This window comes from Quercus lobata, chromosome 11 (assembly GCF_001633185.2).
Source record: "Quercus lobata isolate SW786 chromosome 11, ValleyOak3.0 Primary Assembly, whole genome shotgun sequence".
In the NCBI taxonomy this organism is placed as follows: Eukaryota; Viridiplantae; Streptophyta; class Magnoliopsida; order Fagales; family Fagaceae; genus Quercus; species Quercus lobata.
The window spans coordinates 34,726,272-34,743,427 of NC_044914.1; the positions used below are offsets into that span (position 1 = coordinate 34,726,272).

The window sequence follows — 17,156 nt, forward strand, 5'->3', positions numbered from 1 at the left end:
AAAACTTTGTAGAATATTTTACCAAAAAATAAATGGGAAAATTTACAAAAATACATAGTAGCTCTCTCCTCCATTTGGAGGCAGGCTGCCGATCTTATGGGGATCTTATGGGTTGGTCTACGTTCCAATGGACTAGGTCACCGATGGTGGCTGGGAGTAATTCGTTTTGATGGTTTGTGCTTATAAAATTTGATAGTTCGACAAACGCCTAAAAATGTTATAATAAAACTTTTTTCAAATATAAGTTTGCGTTAAATCTACGTGTAAGTTTCTACTACACTAGTAACTTTCAAGTGTATTTAAAATGAAAAATAAAAGAAGGTAATGAAATACTAATTTTAAGGGGTCTTTTTTGTCTTTTAAATTTTGTAGTCTACACAATCATTTTGATTGAGCCGCGGCAGCCACCACGTACCAAGCTTGGCTTTTTAGGTTTCACAGCCCCCCAAACTTTCTTTCTATCCAAAAAAAAAAAAACCATCACAAGTTTTTTTTCCCTACTAAAAATAACAGAGAATCCAAGTTCACCTTTTTTTTCTTTTTTCTTTTTTTTTTTTAATTCTAGTTAACCACTTATTCAAATACATCCTTCAGTTTGCTCTCTTTTTTTCTCTTTATTTCATTTAAATATTAGATTTAATTGCACTAATATACAAGATTTTTAGACCCAGACTGTTCATTGAACCGTACAAGAAAGAGGTCCAAGGTTTTTAAAGTTGAACTGGGGTCAAACTGTGATAACGACATAATTAATTTAATAATTATTTAAATATAAATAAATATATTATATTAGTATAAATAGAAAAATTAAATTAAATGATCCAATTAAATATAGAAATTTATCTTTCAAATGTATTTTTTTATATCATACTTTCTGAGGATAAATAAGAAATATCATATCTTAAGCATACATAGATATAATATTTATTTATATATTTTTTGATTAGTTAAATTTGTGATAGTAATATTGTAATAATATAGGAATTAGAAGGACACTTAGTAATTTTAAATTAAAATAATTATTTAATAATTATTATATATTTAGGGTGTGTTTGGATTAAACTTATTGTTGCTGAAACTGAAAACTGAAAACTAAAAATACTGTAGCAAAATAATTTTTAAATGTGTAAATAGTACCGTGGGACCCATTTTTAATATTTTTTAATGAATAAAGTGGTTGTGGGTCCCATAAACAGTACTGCTATAGTACTGCTACAGTACCGCTACAGTGCCGTTTGTCTCCCTTTTCTGCAAAACGCGTGAAATTTAAAATAAAATAAAATAAAAAGTGTGAAAATGCAGACGCAGCAACGCAACATGGAACCAAACACACACTTAATTGTATTCATTGACTCACTATTTTTTCTCTACTATTTAAACTTTGCTACATTATAACTATGATAAAAAAGTTGTGAAGTATTTTATAATACTAAATTTTCTTATTTAAAAAAAATTATAAATATTAATTAAAAGTACTTATATATTATTTGTTACATATCACTCCATCCATAGTCACATCACATCACGGACTCAAAGCTAATGGCTGAATTATTTTGCCATTTTTAATTCAAAAATCAAAAGTTTTACTCTTTCCCAATGCCAAAGTCACGTGAAGGGGGCTTTGGAAACATAAAGTTTTCTTCTTTTCCCAATGCCAAGTCACATGAGAAACATAAAAACGAATTCCAAACAAACACAAACCGAGAAGGTGAGAAACAACAGTAGTGGAGACGGAAAGAAGAAAGAGAAGGAGAAAAAGAAGAGAGAAGAAGAAATAGAAGTGGAAGACAAAGATGAAAGTTGTGACTAGTGATCTGTGCTCGGTTGCTAACTTGCTGTTTTAACTTCGCACAGTTTCTACTTTGTCATCTTCTTCTTCTTAGTGTTTTTTTTTCCCTCATAAATCTTTTGGTTCCAGATCTGAAAAAAGTCCAAAGCATGCCGGCCAAATCTTTAATTTCAACTGGTATTTGCTAAAAAAAAAAAGGAACCTTGAGAATTGTGAGAACTATTCACGGTTTTAAGAACCTTGCGGTTCAACCGCAGTTCACACGGGTTCATACTTTTCTTGCATAGAAAGGTTCTTAAGGCTAAAAGAACTGCGAAGTAGAGAGGTTCACGATTAATCGGGTCAGACCGTACGGTCCGGTCTGGATTCAAAAACCTTGCTAATATACCCTAAATCATAAAGGTACTCGTACTTTGTAATCTAAATTAAGAAAACTTACAATCACCACTCCAATTGTAATAAAGTTTGTAAATGTATCTCATAGTCTAATTCACAATTCAAATTAACATTCATGTGCAAGCCACTTGATCATTTTAAAATAAATTCCCCACTTTTGCCCTTGCACACAATGCTAAATTACTAGATAACACTCGCTACTTTCAAAAATGAACCAAAAGACCTAGCCCACTTGTTTAAGTAATCACATGATTGATTCTCCCAAAATTCTCACTCTTTCCCAACCCCAAAACTCCATTGTCCCTCTCTTGCTCTCCAACTCGGTCTCCCAAAAATGGAAATCAAGCTTGAACCCGATTTAGAAAAAAGTATAAAAAGCTCTCACAACCATAAAGATTGCAATCAAGGTCGATTTGAATTTATTAGCTTTGTTCTTACTATGAGAATTGTGATCCAATGGGACCAAGATTCTTTTCTAATGGTAAAACAAAATCTCTCGCTAGAAATCTTAAGGTGGAGATTCAATTAGGGATACATTACCCCGTAACCTCAAGGACTAACATAGAGTCATCACTTAATTTAATTTAATGAAAAAATGAGAAAATATCAAAGTAAAGTTGATTAACGAATAATAAAAAATTATATGAAATATCATATAAATCAAAATTGCATGGCCTTTGTATTGAACACAATCTGGTAAAAAGATACAATACTTTGTGTTAGTGGCAGCTCTAAGAATTATTTCTAAAATAGTCGTTAAGAAATTTAAATTATACAAAATTTAATAAAAGATAACTTGAATATATATCTATATCACAAAAACAAAAACAAAAAACACGCAAATACTTGAAGTGTTTAAATTGTCCTTCTACTAACAAAATTAAAAGGAAAAATGGACTGATAATAGATAACATAAGAACTGGTCTGAAAGAAAGAAATAGAGTAAGAGATAATCTAAAATGATAATAGAGAAGAGAAAATTTGAGAAAGTGAGACAAAGACGAGCAACAGATGATACCTATTGCAGATGCAAGCTAGCTAAGCTGCCAAGAAGAGCAAAGTTGTCGATGCCGTCAAGGAGAACTCATGGACACAATATCTCTCTTGGTACTGTTTTTTAGGAAAAATAAAATTAGGGATTAATTTTATGAAATGGGTTGAAGAAGTTCTGAATTTGAATTATTAAGAATTTGAATAATTAGATTTTTTTTTTTTTAAGGGGTTAAGAATTATGTTTGAGTGTCAACTTTATTTTTGTGAGTAATGCTAGGGACACAACATTAACTAATATTAGTATATTAAAAAAATTAATTCCAAATTTTGGTGGGCCTTTGTGTGAATTGGCAAGCTAATTGAAGAATATTATGAAATTATTGTGACATTTTGTTATATCCCTAACATTACTCTTATTCTTGTTAAACCCAAATTCTTGGGATTCTAAACTTAGAGTATTCAATATTTTGTTGGGTAGACAAGAAATGTTAGTTTAAAGAGAATTATGTTAGTGTGTGTGTCTATAAATTTTTTTTTTCCTGTTCTGCTTGCAAGTCAAGGTGTTCATATGAACACCATGACTTATGTGTAAAGTCGCCACTACTCTATGATGTAATTCAATGATGTAATTAAGCCTAATCTATGCCTCTAAAAAAAGGGACTAAGTTTGAATGCTATGTTCTAGAGTAGGAAGGGATTAGACAGCCACCTTGCCCAATTTAAAAATTGTCTCCAAGGGTACAATGGTCAATATAAAGTATAAACAACTCGCTTGCTTACCTGTTGCAATAGCTAAGATTAAATATTTAGTTTTTGTTAAGTAACGTAAGTTACCTTGTTTTGCTTGTTCACCTTGTCTTTCTCCTACCTTGTTTTGCTTGTTCACCTTGTCTTTCTCCTTTTGAGTCACATTGTCAAATAGAATTTCAACTTATAATATTCACTCTGTACTGGTTCTTCTTTATTATCAAGCAATAATATAATACTCACTTTGTACTGATTTTTCTTTATCATCAAATAACGACACTAATTAGTTTTTGGTATATACAATGTTTAAACTCCAAATTTTTTATTTAACAAGAAGGAACTTTACTACTTAAACTCACTAGAATCCACAACTTGTTGAACTTAAAGAACCTGGCCATTGGACTAAGGCCAAATCATCTTCCATGATTCCATCAGATCAGTAGGCATTAGCACATATTGCCTGGTACATATCCCTCAACAATCGAGCGGTTAGTTAGATTTTTGTTCAGGCTAGAGGAGGTACAACTCAGAGAGAAGGGCTCAACCAAAACGGGATTTTTTTCTTGTGCTTTTTCACTCTTTGCTTTTGGGCAGTTGTGATTTGGGGCATTTTATCGAACATTTGGCTTGCGTGACATTAGACACTCAATGGTCATCGACCACGCATTATCTTCTCTCGCATATCCATAAATATTTTGTTGCCAACTGAATCTCAAAGTGACAGCTTACGATGCTAATCAACCGTAGCAAAATTTATGAGTCTAAGATTATATTTTACAGTAGTCTAACCGCCCATCCAAGAGCTAAAAAAAAAGTGTTAAAAGTGCCCATCAGAAAAACAATACAAACTTCATTTCATGAATCTTCATTTTGGCAAGTGAGTGACTACAATATTACTCTATCAATTCACATTTTTCTTTAAGGATTTAAGCTCCTCAATTAAGGCATCAGCATCTATATACGAAGATCCACCTACTTGAACAGCTCTCTTAGCCTTCCCTGCAAGCTCTTTAGCTCTTTTTCTTATATCCACCACTTCATCACCACCACCCATCAACCTTTTCACTGCCACTTCCACTTTCTCCCTCCCAACCAACCCTTTCTTTTCAGACTTAAAGGAGATCCACTCTTTGCTCCCAACTTGAACCCCAATCCCCAACACATCAGTAACCAATTTCTCATTGTAGAATTGTTCAGCAGAGAGAGGCCATGTAATCATAGGCACACCACAACAAAATCCCTCCAACATAGAGTTCCATCCACAATGAGTCATAAACCCTCCCACCGCACCATGTTCTAATATCAACAACTGAGGTGCCCACCCTCTGATTATCACACCCTTCTTGGACTCCTTAATCCTCTCTTCAAATCCACCAGGAAGGCAATTTTCTTCATCTTTTAAGTTTTTTCCAACAACCCAAATGAATGAACAGTTGGAAGCCTCAAGAGCATGAGCGATCTCAACAAACTGTCCGGTAGCAAACCCGGGTTTGCTTCCAAAACCAATATAGAGAACAGAATTGGGTTCTTTATCATCCAACCACTTCATAAAACTCTGTTCATCAATTGAGGCTTGTGTGCCTCTCTCAGCCTTATCAGCAACATCTGTGTTACACAAAGAGGCTGGGCCTACAAACCAAGCCTTCTTTCCCATCTCTTTTCTGTAATAGTCAGCATAAGCAGGCTCCAATTCGTAGAAACTATTAACCACAGACCCAAAACTCTTGTCTTCATCTTTTTTTCCCATTTTAGCAAAACGCCCAGATTTGTCTCTAACAAAAATAGGAATCTGAGACCTTGTCAACTCGATCCGATCAGGAAGACCTGGAACCAAAAAAGACTCATAATCCGAACCCACTTTCTCATGCGGTTCATACTTTCTTATATTCTCAGAAACACAGCCAGGAAAGCACCCACTACCATTGAAAACAATCTTTCTAATTCCGAGCCCATCGAAAAGCTCAGCAGCCCAACGGTGAAACGTGTCGAAGACAATGCAGTCGGGTTTGTGTTCAGTGAGGAAGAGTTTCAGAGGCTCTCGGAGGACTGTGGTGTCGGTGGAAGGGGTGGCTGTCATGTCTGAGTCAGGTGAAACAGCACCCTCTGGTAATTGGAGAGCGTGAATGGAAATTGGGTGGCCTGAGTTTTGGTCACGAAGGATGGAATTTTGGAACTGAATAGCGTTTGTGGGAGTGACTATGATTGTGGATTTGGCTCCATGGGAAGCAAAAAGTCTTGCTATGTCTATCATTGGGATTTGATGACCTCCACCCACGAAGGGAAAGAAGACCATTTCTACTTGAGGAGCTTCTGAGTCCATGGATGTTCTAAGAGACAGAGAGAGTTGGAAATAGAAAAATAAAAAGAGAATCTTTTGTATGTTCCAGGTTAATCTGATTTAACAGGATAGAGTTTTTGATTTGAAGAGGGCGTAGATAGATTTCAAGCAGGCTTTTATGCTTGCTAACGTCATTGGTGACATATGCTAACGTCATTGGTGACATATACTTTGATTGTGATTTTCATACAACTTTTTGCACAAAAGATCTTTTTCTTTTTTTCTTTTTTTATCCTTTAATACAAATACAGGTAAGTTTTAAAGAACAAAAGATCAATCCTTTTGAAGCCTTTATCATTATTGGGATAAGTTCTTGGTGGGTAAGCGATTTGATCATGGATTTTTTTTAGAAGGAAAAACTCAAAAAAACCTTCTCTCCCTTGCACAGGATATAATTAGGCTAATTTGGTAAGAGATTTTTAATAATATCGTTGTTTTGTGAAAATATATATAAGTGAAAAAATGTGTAGAAATACATGTAATATTGTTTAAACACTGAAAACTGTTGTTTAAATAACAATAACAAACACCCCCATATCATCCAAAAGATTAAAACTTTATCATAAAATTAAAAAAGAAAACCATGAGTTTTAAAAAAACCATTAATAACAAAATGAAAGAAAGACACATATAGATGTGTTTTCCAAGCAAAGAAGTTTTGGTTGCAAAGAAAACAATAGATGAAGCGGGTGGGTGGGTAATAGATTATTAAGCTATCGCTCCACTTCTAGGGTAGTGCCCTTAATACAACAGTTTACTCGATGTACAAAAATATTAACCATATTTCATGTATATTTATTGTCCTTTAGATTTTTGCGTGTTATTTTTTCAATGTAGGTTGTCTAGTCTTAATATTATTTTGCAGTTTGGGGAAGGGGATAACAAGAAAACTTAATAGCTTGTTTGGATGGAGGGAGAATAGAGTAAAGGGAAGGAGAGTAAGTTAAATTATCTTATTTAGATATTTTTTAAGGGAGGAAGGGGGGATTTGGAGAGGTTCTAACTACTTCTAACCCCTTATTTTCAATTCTCTCAAATTAGAGAGATTTGGAGGAAAAGTAGAGCATAGAAATATTTGACCAAATAAATTACCAAATTTACTCTAACCATATTAACAAAATTACAAACTATAAAAAGGCTAATTATTCCTCTCTCCTTACTTAATTTTAAAAGCATCCAAATAAGGTAGGGGATAATTATTCACTTCTACTCTCCTTTCCTCTACTTCCCTCTACTCTCATTTCCTTCCAAACTTCCAAACATAGCATAAAAGTATTTGTCATGGTGAATAGTGAAATAAAAATTAAAACAAAATTTGCTACTTTACCTTTTGTTTTTGTGTTTTTGTGTGTGTTTTTAACTGTTAAAGTGAGGCTTGGTTTTTGGTTTGGAAATCTTAAACTTAATATACAAAAAGAGAGTTTAGGAATACAATTTGTGTGTGTGGATTTGAAAACTTCGATATATATATATATATATATATATATATATATATGGGATTAAGGATGAGGCATCGGATGGGAGAGATAAGAGATTACATGGAGAAAATGTAAAAGAAGAAGAGAGAGATGGAACAAAATGGTTGAATGGGAATTGGAAATGTTTTGTTTTTTTTGTTTTTTTTTTTTAAAGGTCTACCTAACATAATTCATACACTTGATGTTATTTTTTTCTACTACCCATACATTCAGGAGTATCTATATAATATTTAAAAATTGAAGCGCAATATTTATTGTTGTTTCGTGAGCCACATCAGCGTAACATTTTGGTTTAATTAAGTTCACTTCAGTCCATTCGGTTCACTTCGGTCCATTTCGGTCTAATTGAGCATTAAATTAATTCTATTTGTATGTTGCATTTTTAGTTTTGGGTTCAAAAAAAAAAAAGGGTTGAAAAATATGAAAATTTTTATTTTATTTGAGTCAAACTCTTTAGTTTTGGGCTTAAAAAAATATAGTCATTAAAAATTAGAGATATGAACCTTAAAAACATAATAAATAATCAAAAGATTACCTTAAAATTCAGATTTCTATATAATATAGATATTATACTTATATTTGAAAAGAAAAGAAAAAAGTTACAATTCTAAACTTATATAATAATTTAAATTTAATGCAACATGTTATATGTGTTCCAATGAATGATTTTTTTTTTTTTTTAATGTTCATGGAATATGGTACTCTCTTCTCACATTTATGGTAGGATCCACTCATTAAATTCATGATAGGGTCGACCATAAATGTAAGAAGAGAGAGTATCATTTCTCCATACTTTGAGAATACCTAAGTATTACTCTCTTTCTCTTCCTTTTCTTTACTCTATAAGTTGTTTTATATAAATATATATATATATATATATATATATATATATAAATACACGTAAAAGGAATGGCAATTTGGTCCTAGAAAAAAAATATATTTTATATATATATATATATATATATATATATATATATATATATATATATATCATTTCATACTAGTTAAGCTATAGAGTTCCTAACTACTTCCAAGTTTTTATAAGAGCATCAGTATTGACGGTGGTAAAATAGCAACTATTTTACCACTTCAAACACCAACAAGAGCCCAACATCAATGGTGCCAAAACTAAAAAACTTAGCAAGTTGTTATAGTAAACCAGTATTAGTACCAGTTTACCATAGCAACTTGCTAAATTTTTTTTTTTTATTTCTTTGTTTCTCTTATTCTTGCACACACTTTCTCTGTCTCTTCTCTATCCTCTCTCACTTCTCCTCCCCTCTCTCCATCTTTCTCCACCTCAAGAATCTCTCTTCACTTTATCTCTCTTTTTCTACCTGAAGCATCTCTCCCCTCCTCTATCACATTTTGGTATTGTGGGATTTGAGACAGTGAAATGGGATGGATATCGAGTTCACTGGCCATCATTTCGAAAAGGGTCAGGCTAGATCGAGTTTTATCGAGTAGGGGAGGTAGTGACACCAAGTATAGTAGACCCACTATGAGTGCGGAGTTGAATTTGGTGAAGCTTGACAGGAATGAATAATGACCATTCATTGTTGTTATTGTTGTTGAAATGGGTGTGAAATCCATTACAGGTGATAGACTACCCAAAAATAATTGGATCCTAAAGCTAGATGAAGACTCGGGTTCCAAGTTTGGGTTCGAAGTACGGTGAGGAGATGGAGATGGAGGAGGTGGTGTTGGTGGTGGTGGGGGTTTTGAGTTTGAAGCTAGACAACACCAGGGATTGTTTTTGTCAAGTGAGGCAATGGCGTATTTGGCTAGGCAATCCAACAGTGGGTTGGGCAATGAGTATTTGGCTGGGCAATGGGTATTTGGCAGTGGCTATGGCTAGGTTGTGATGTGATGTGTGGGTTATGGGTGGCTGGGCAGTGGGCAGTGGGCATTTCGTTGATCTTAGTTCAAAGAAAAGAAAGAGACGGAGAGGAAGAGAGAATAAAAAATATTAAAGGATGAATATTTAAATGAAGTGTAAAAAAAAAAAAAAAAATAGAATAATGTATTATAAAGTGGGGTGTTAAAATAGATAAAATATCTTTTTGAGTTGTTAAATGCTAAATATTTTAAGACCACCAAAGCTGATGTTCTAACCAGGAAAATGGGATAATGTTCCAAACCATTTCAATTGAGTGATTTAATTGGTTTTTTTTGTGGCTATTGGTGTGAAATACCCCACTATCGGTTAATAACCATAGTAGTCTATTTTTGTGTTCCAAGATAAATCACTGGGATCTTTTTGAAAAGCAAATACAAGGAAAAGGAAAATGTAGAAGACCAGAGTAAAGAAAATGAGAGATTTTGATAAAATGAAATTTTTAGTTCTTGATCTTTTCGATTCTGTTTACAGACTCCAATATATACATAACCAACTCCGTAGAGTGTGGAATCATCCTAACAAACTATAGCATAAACTAATCAGGCCCTGACACGTGCATAGATGAATCAGATGCTGACACGTGGACTTGTATCAATAACTAACTCCACTAATAACACCTAACTTAAGCTACCTACAATTTAGTCTATTATCATAGCTCTACTACAGGTCATTTTGACTCAGCTTTATCACATTGTTTTACACTTTTTTCAATATTTTTCAAGGTCAAATAATGTTGTAAAATGTTCCCTATTTTGAATTATGATGTACCTCAATGCATGAACAAGAACAAATTTTTCCAGATCTAAGTAAAAGACGAGGTTGTAGTACTAAAACATATGGTAAAGGTTATCTAAACCTCTGCGGAGATATATCTCAGAGAAAACAAGCAGTAAGTAGATATACCTCTCTGCTTTGGGTATAAACTTTTTGATAGTCTGACCTACAAGCCATTGAAACTATATCATGTTGTTTCTCCAACCTTGAATATGACACTTATATCCTTTCATAGGTAAGAATGGATGGTTCACACTCAGATCCAAACGGATTCTTAGCCTATTAATAATATCTCCGGAAAAAGAATTTTTCCTATGGAAGGAGAAAAGGACATCATGAGTAGCACCGAAGAAAATATTTAGGAAAAAAGGCCCAAAGCTTTTGACACCAAACTTTGCGTGTCATTGCCATGTAATATTAGGGGAACCAAACGGAATTTTGTGCAAGAATTGAGGAGAATTCTGAAAAATAAATAAATAAAACAAGTGCAATAAAAGAACAAGAGCAAAAAACAAAACAAAGCAAAAAAAAAGGGTAAACGTATTAAATAGTTTGGCTGTAGCTCACTCTTAATAAATGGAGTTAGGTGTGGTTCACCAAGTCCAGCATTCTCCTCTTTAAAATTTAAAGGCCGCGCATCTTTTAAGCCATCTATCCTTGACTCATAAGTGAAAAAACGTGGCAATGAAGAGGGCCAATAAGAAACTGAAATAAAGGGATCCGAGAACTCAGAGAGAGTCGAGGACATTGTTCTGGGTTGTGTTTTGACAAGTTTGGTTGTGTTTTACAGTACTGTTTTGAGGTCTAGGACAATGATAGAGCTCTGGGTTGTGTTTTAAGTCTTAACAATTTTTTTTTTTTCCGAATTCGGTAAGCTGAAGAGTATTGTGGGTGACTTCTGGCTATTTATAAGCACACAAATTTCTAATAGAGCATGTCTGGCATACATTAATGTACCCATAATAGTGTTACTTGTGGTGTGGTTATGCTATTTATCAAGCGGTTTTAGTGCGGTTTTTGTGATTTAGCGAACACCCCTACATAACACCCTGACCGAGTCGGCTAGTCAAGGAGCAGCAAAAGGAGTGAAAAGGATGGGTCAGCTAGTCAAGGAGCAGCATGCACATGGTACCCAATTGTGCAATAGAGGGAGAAAAGAAAAGTTTGATACATTTTCATATCCATTTATGTGCAGCAGAGGGAGAAAAGATAAGATTTGATGATACTGAGACCATATGGAGCCAACTGAACCACTAAAGGACGTTATTATCAAATTCTTAAGTATGGCCACACATTTTCCCTTTTGATTATTTATTTATTTATTTAAGCTCAATGTTTTCCATTCTAAACATCTACTTAAGGCTTGAGTCGTGCAAGTATGCAGCACATTTCAAGTCTTTCACATATATCACTACAAAAAATTGGTTCTACAACCACATTTTTTTCACAATGGTTTTAAAAACGCCACTATAGGAGACCTAAAACAGTGCTTTTAGAAACTGCCACAATAGGTTAACCTATTACGGCAATTTAAAACCGGCAATTTTTAAGCCACTGCTATAAATATACTACTGCGACACTTTAAAAAACTGCCACAATAGGTAGAGCTATTACAATGGTTTCCAATTGCCACTATAGGTTTGAATTTTTTTTTTTTTTTTTTTGGATATTTTAAATGACCTATTACAGCGGTTTTAGAACCGCCACTATAAGTTTGCTCATATTGAGAACCTATTACGACAGTTTTAAAACCGTCACCAGAGGTTTGAAATTAATTTTTTTTTGTATTTTAAATAACCTATTATGGCAGTTTTAGAATTGCTGCTATAGGTTTGCCCATATTGAGGACCTATTACAACAATTTTAAATCCACTGCTATAGGTTTGAAATTAATATTTTTATTTTATTTTATTTTTGTATTTTAAATAGCCTATTACAGTTGTTTTAGAATTGCTGCTATAGGTTTTACATTAAGAACTCTTTTTCTTCTTTAAAATGACCTATTATGGCGGTTTTAAAACCACCGCTATAGGGTTTCAAAATTAAGAAAAAAAATTTAAATCACTTATTATGGCAGTTTTAAAACCGGCGTTATAGGTTATAACATAGCCCATAATTTAATGACTTATTGCAGCAACTTCAGACTGTCATAAGATTGCAATCATAGTCAATTTAAATGACCTATAGCATGCAAGTCACTTCACCATTTTAAAATAAATTTCCCTCTTTTACCCTTGCACAATGCTAAATTACCAAATAACCCTTACTTCTTTAAAAAACATGGACCAAAATACCTAGCCCACTTGTTTAAGTAATCACATGACCAATTCCCCCAAAATTTCCACTCTTTCTCAACCCCAAAACTTCATTCTCCCACTCTTACTCTCCACCTCAGTCTCCCAAAAATTGGAATGAGCTTGAAGTCTATTTTAAAAAAAAAGTCTACAAAGTTCTTATAACCACTAAGATTGCAATCATAGTCGATTTGAATTTATTATCTTTATTCCTACTACAAGAACTGTGACCTAATGGGACTAAGACTCTTTTCTAATGGTAAAACAAAATCCTTCTCTAGAAATCTCAAAGTGGACATTCAACTAGAGAAACATTTCCCTCTAACCTTAGGGACTTACATGGAGTCGGCATTTAATTTAATTAAATGAAAAATTGAGAAAATCTCAAAGTAAAGTTGATTAATGAATAGTAAAAAATTATATGAAATATCATATAAATCAAAATTACATGGCCTTAGTCTTGAATACAATCTAGTAAAAAGATATAATGTTAGTGGCGGCTCTAAAAATTATTTCTAAAGTAGTCATTAAGAACCTTAAACTATAAACAATCTAACCAAAAAAGAACTTAAATATATCAACACCCAAAAAAAAAAAAAAAAACACGCAAATACATGAAGATTTAAATTGTCCTTCTACTAACAAAATCAAAAACTAAAAAAGGGACTAATGAGAGATAAAGTGAGAACTAAGAATGGTAAGATGAGAGTAATAAAGTGAGAGATAATATAAAAATGACAATAGAGAAGAGAAAAAATGGAGAATGTGAGAAGAAGATAGAGAGCAACAATGAAACCTACTGTGACTATGAGCCGAGTTGGCAAGGAGAATAAAGTTGTCAAGGCCACCAAGAAGAACTCAAAATCACAGTATCTCTCTTGATAACATTTTTTAGGAAAAATAAAATTGGGGATTAATTATATGGAATGAGTTGAATGAGTTACAAATTTGAATGGACTTTTGTTAAATATTTAGGTCATCTATTATTGTTTTTTTTTTTTTTTTTTTTTTTAGGTCATCTATTGTTGTTTGAGCTATTTTTACTGTTATTTGGACTATTTTTATTGTTATTATTTGTACTCCTTCTTTAATTTAAGAGGTTAAGGATTATGTTTAGGTGCCAATATTATTTTTGTAAGTAGGGATACAACAAAATGTCACAACAATTTGACATTTCTAAATTAGTATTCCAAAAAAAATTTAATTAGAGATTATGGTGGGCCCATGTGTTAATTGGCAAGCTAATTTAAGAATATTCTAAAAATTTTGTGACATTTTGTTGTGCGGCTAACATTATTCTTATTTTTGTTGAACTCAAATTCTTGAAATTTTCAAATCAAGGTGTTAAATATTTTTTCAGGATATACAAAATAGGTTAGTTTAAAAATAATTATGTATAGTGTTGATGTGAACACCATGGCTTACATGTAAAGCTACCCCTACTTTATGGTGTAATTACAATATAGTAAATAAAAAAATAAATAGAAAATTATATTGATAATCCTAATTTATGTCTATTAGATTAAGTTTGGATGGATTCTCAAAAAAAAGAAAAAGGATTAAGTTTGAATGTTATGTTATAGACTAAGAAAGTATTAGACACTCACGCTGCCCAATTTAAGAATGGTCTCTTAGGGTACAATGGCCAATATAAGCAACTTGCTTACCTATTGCAATCCATTTGCACGTGTTGCACAAGCTAAAATTAAAGATTTAGCTGTGTCTTAAAAGCCTCACTCTGCCTATAAAGTTACCTTGTTTTCTTCGCTCACCTGCCTCTCTCCTTTGAGTCACGCTAATGACCACAACAAGAACTCATTGACCTTCTTCTTGTTTTTTAAATCTTTCTTATCAGTAGGATAGAATTTCAACCTCTATGACGCCTACTTAATAATAATTTTTCTTTATCATCAGATAAAAACATTAATTAATATTTGATATATGTTTGGTTTAAACTTCAAATCTCTTATTTCAAAAAAAAAAAAAATTAAATCTCTTATTTGATAACAAAAAACTTTACTAATTAAGTTAACTGAAATCTATTACTCTTTTAACCTAAGAACGGGCCAAATTTACCATTGGACTAAGGCCGAATCACCTTCCATCAGATCAGTAGGCATTAGGACATATTAGTGCCTGGTACGAATCCCACAACAATCAGCAGCTAGTTGGATCTTTGTTCAAATCTAGAGGAGATACACCCCAGAGAGAAGGGCCCAACCAAAACGGGATTTTCTTGTGCTTTTTCACTCTAGAATGCTTGTGAGCATTTATTCGGGCTGTTGAGATGTGGGGCATATTATCGAACATTTGGCTTGCGTAACATTAGACACTCAATTGTCTTGGACCATGCACTATCTTCTCTTGCATATCTATAAATATTTTGTTGTTAACTGAATCTCAAAGTGGCAGCTTACAGTGTTAATCAACTGTACTTAACATGCCAAAATTTACTAGTCCTTCGATTATATTTTACCAGGAGTCAACTTCACATCAAATAGCAAAAGAAAAAAAGAGTCAACTGCTCATCAGAAAAACAATACAAACTTCATTTCATGTATCTTCATTATTTCTTTTCCACCTTAGTAGTACAGCATACTTTATTCTTTTGGCAAGTGAATACAATATTCCTCCATTAATTCTCATTTTTCTTTTAAGGATTTAAGCTCCTCAATTAAGGCATCAGCATCCATATACGAAGATCCACCAACTTGAACAGCTTTCTTAGCCTTCTCTGCAAGCTCTCTAGCTCGTTTTCTCATCTCCACAACCTCATCACCACCACCCATCAACCTTTTCACTGCCACCTCCACCTTCTCCCTCACAACCAACGCTTTCTTTTCAGACTTAATCGACATCCACTCTATGCTCCCAACTTGAACTCCAATCCCCAACACATCAGTAACCAATTTCTCATTGCAGAACTGTTCAGCAGAGAGTGGCCATGTAATCATAGGCACACCACAACAAACTCCCTCCAACATAGAGTTCCATCCACAATGGGTCAAAAACCCTCCCACTGCACCACGTTCTAATATCAATAACTGGGGTGCCCACCCTTTTATTATCACACCCTTCTTTGATTCCTTAATCCTCTCTTCAAATCCACCAGGAAGGAAATTTTCTTCATCTTTGAAGGCTTTTCCAACAACCCAAATGAATGAATGGTTGGAAGCCTCGAGAGCATGAGCAATCTCAACAAACTGTCCTGGAGCAAAACTGGGTTTGCTTCCAAAACTAATATAAAGAACTGAATTGGGTTCTTTCTCATCCAACCAACCTAAACAACTTTGGTCAGCTTTTTTGCCTCTCTCGGCCTTATCAGTAACATTTGTGTTACATAGAGAAGCTGGTCCTACAAGCCAAGCCTTCTTTCCCATCTCCTTTCTGGAAAAGTCTGCAAAAGCTGGCTCCAAATCGTAGAAACTATTAACCACAGACCCAAAGCTCTTTTCTTCATCTTTTGCCATCTTATCTAAACGCCCAGATTTGTCTTTAACAAAGTCAGGAAGCTGAGACCTTGTGAGCTCGATCCGATCAGGAAGGCCCGGCACTACAAAAGGCTCATAATCTGAACCCACCTTCTCATGTGGTTCATACTTTCTTAAACTCTCTGCAACACAACCAAGGAGGCACCCACTACCATTGAAGATAATCCTTCTAATACCAATCTCATCGAACAGCTCAGCAGCCCAACGGTGAAACATGTCGAAGACAATGCAGTCGGGTTTGTGTTCAATGAGGAAGAGTTTGAGAGGTTCTTGGAGGACTGTGGTGTCAGTGAAAGGGGTTGCAGACATGGCAGATTCAGATGAAACTACACCGTCTGGTAATTGGAGAGCATGGATGGAAATTGGGTGGCCAGAGTTTTGGTCACGAAGGATGGAGTTTTGGAAGTGAAGAGCGTTTGTGGGAGTGACTATGATAGTGGATTTGGCTCCATGGGAAGCAAAAAGTCTTGCCATGTCTACCATTGGGATCTGGTGGCCTCCACCCCCGAAGGGAAAGAAGAACATTTCGACTGTACGAGTTTTTGAGTCCATGGCTGCTTTGACTTTTGAGAGAGTATAACAAATGAGAAATCCTTGTGTTCCGGTTTTGATAGGAGTCATTCTGGTACCGTACCCTATTACACCTATTTTTCACAATCTTATGTGTTACAATGTGACTCACTGCACTTTCACTCGACATTTTTGTTTACTACTAGTCCACTAGTATTTACCGTGTGCTAAGTTATGACAAAACTGTGGCACAAAAGGACATGGTTTTAGAAATTTTCGTTTCAATGGAGATAAAAAGCATAGGTTTAAATGAAGAAAAAAAAATTTAGGATCACACCTTTTCTACCACAACTATGTTATAAATGTAATGCGATAAGCCCCAAGTCATGTAGAAAAAGTAATGGGTCTTGACAGCAGATACATAGTTGTGAAGAAGAAATTATGAT

General features: G+C 33.9%; 2 protein-coding genes across 2 annotated transcripts; both read right to left on the reverse strand.

Moving 5' to 3' along the window:
• Window positions 1-4,669: 4,669 nt before the first annotated feature.
• LOC115969120 (abscisate beta-glucosyltransferase-like) lies at window positions 4,670-6,342 on the reverse strand. The gene has a single exon (XM_031088692.1). The coding sequence runs from the start codon at window positions 6,243-6,245 to the stop codon at window positions 4,827-4,829; it is 1,419 nt and encodes a 472-aa protein (XP_030944552.1). The 5' UTR covers window positions 6,246-6,342; the 3' UTR covers window positions 4,670-4,826.
• An 8,777-nt stretch (window positions 6,343-15,119) lies between these two features.
• On the reverse strand, window positions 15,120-17,156 carry LOC115967525 (abscisate beta-glucosyltransferase-like). The gene has a single exon (XM_031086643.1). The coding sequence runs from the start codon at window positions 16,819-16,821 to the stop codon at window positions 15,352-15,354; it is 1,470 nt and encodes a 489-aa protein (XP_030942503.1). The 5' UTR covers window positions 16,822-17,156; the 3' UTR covers window positions 15,120-15,351.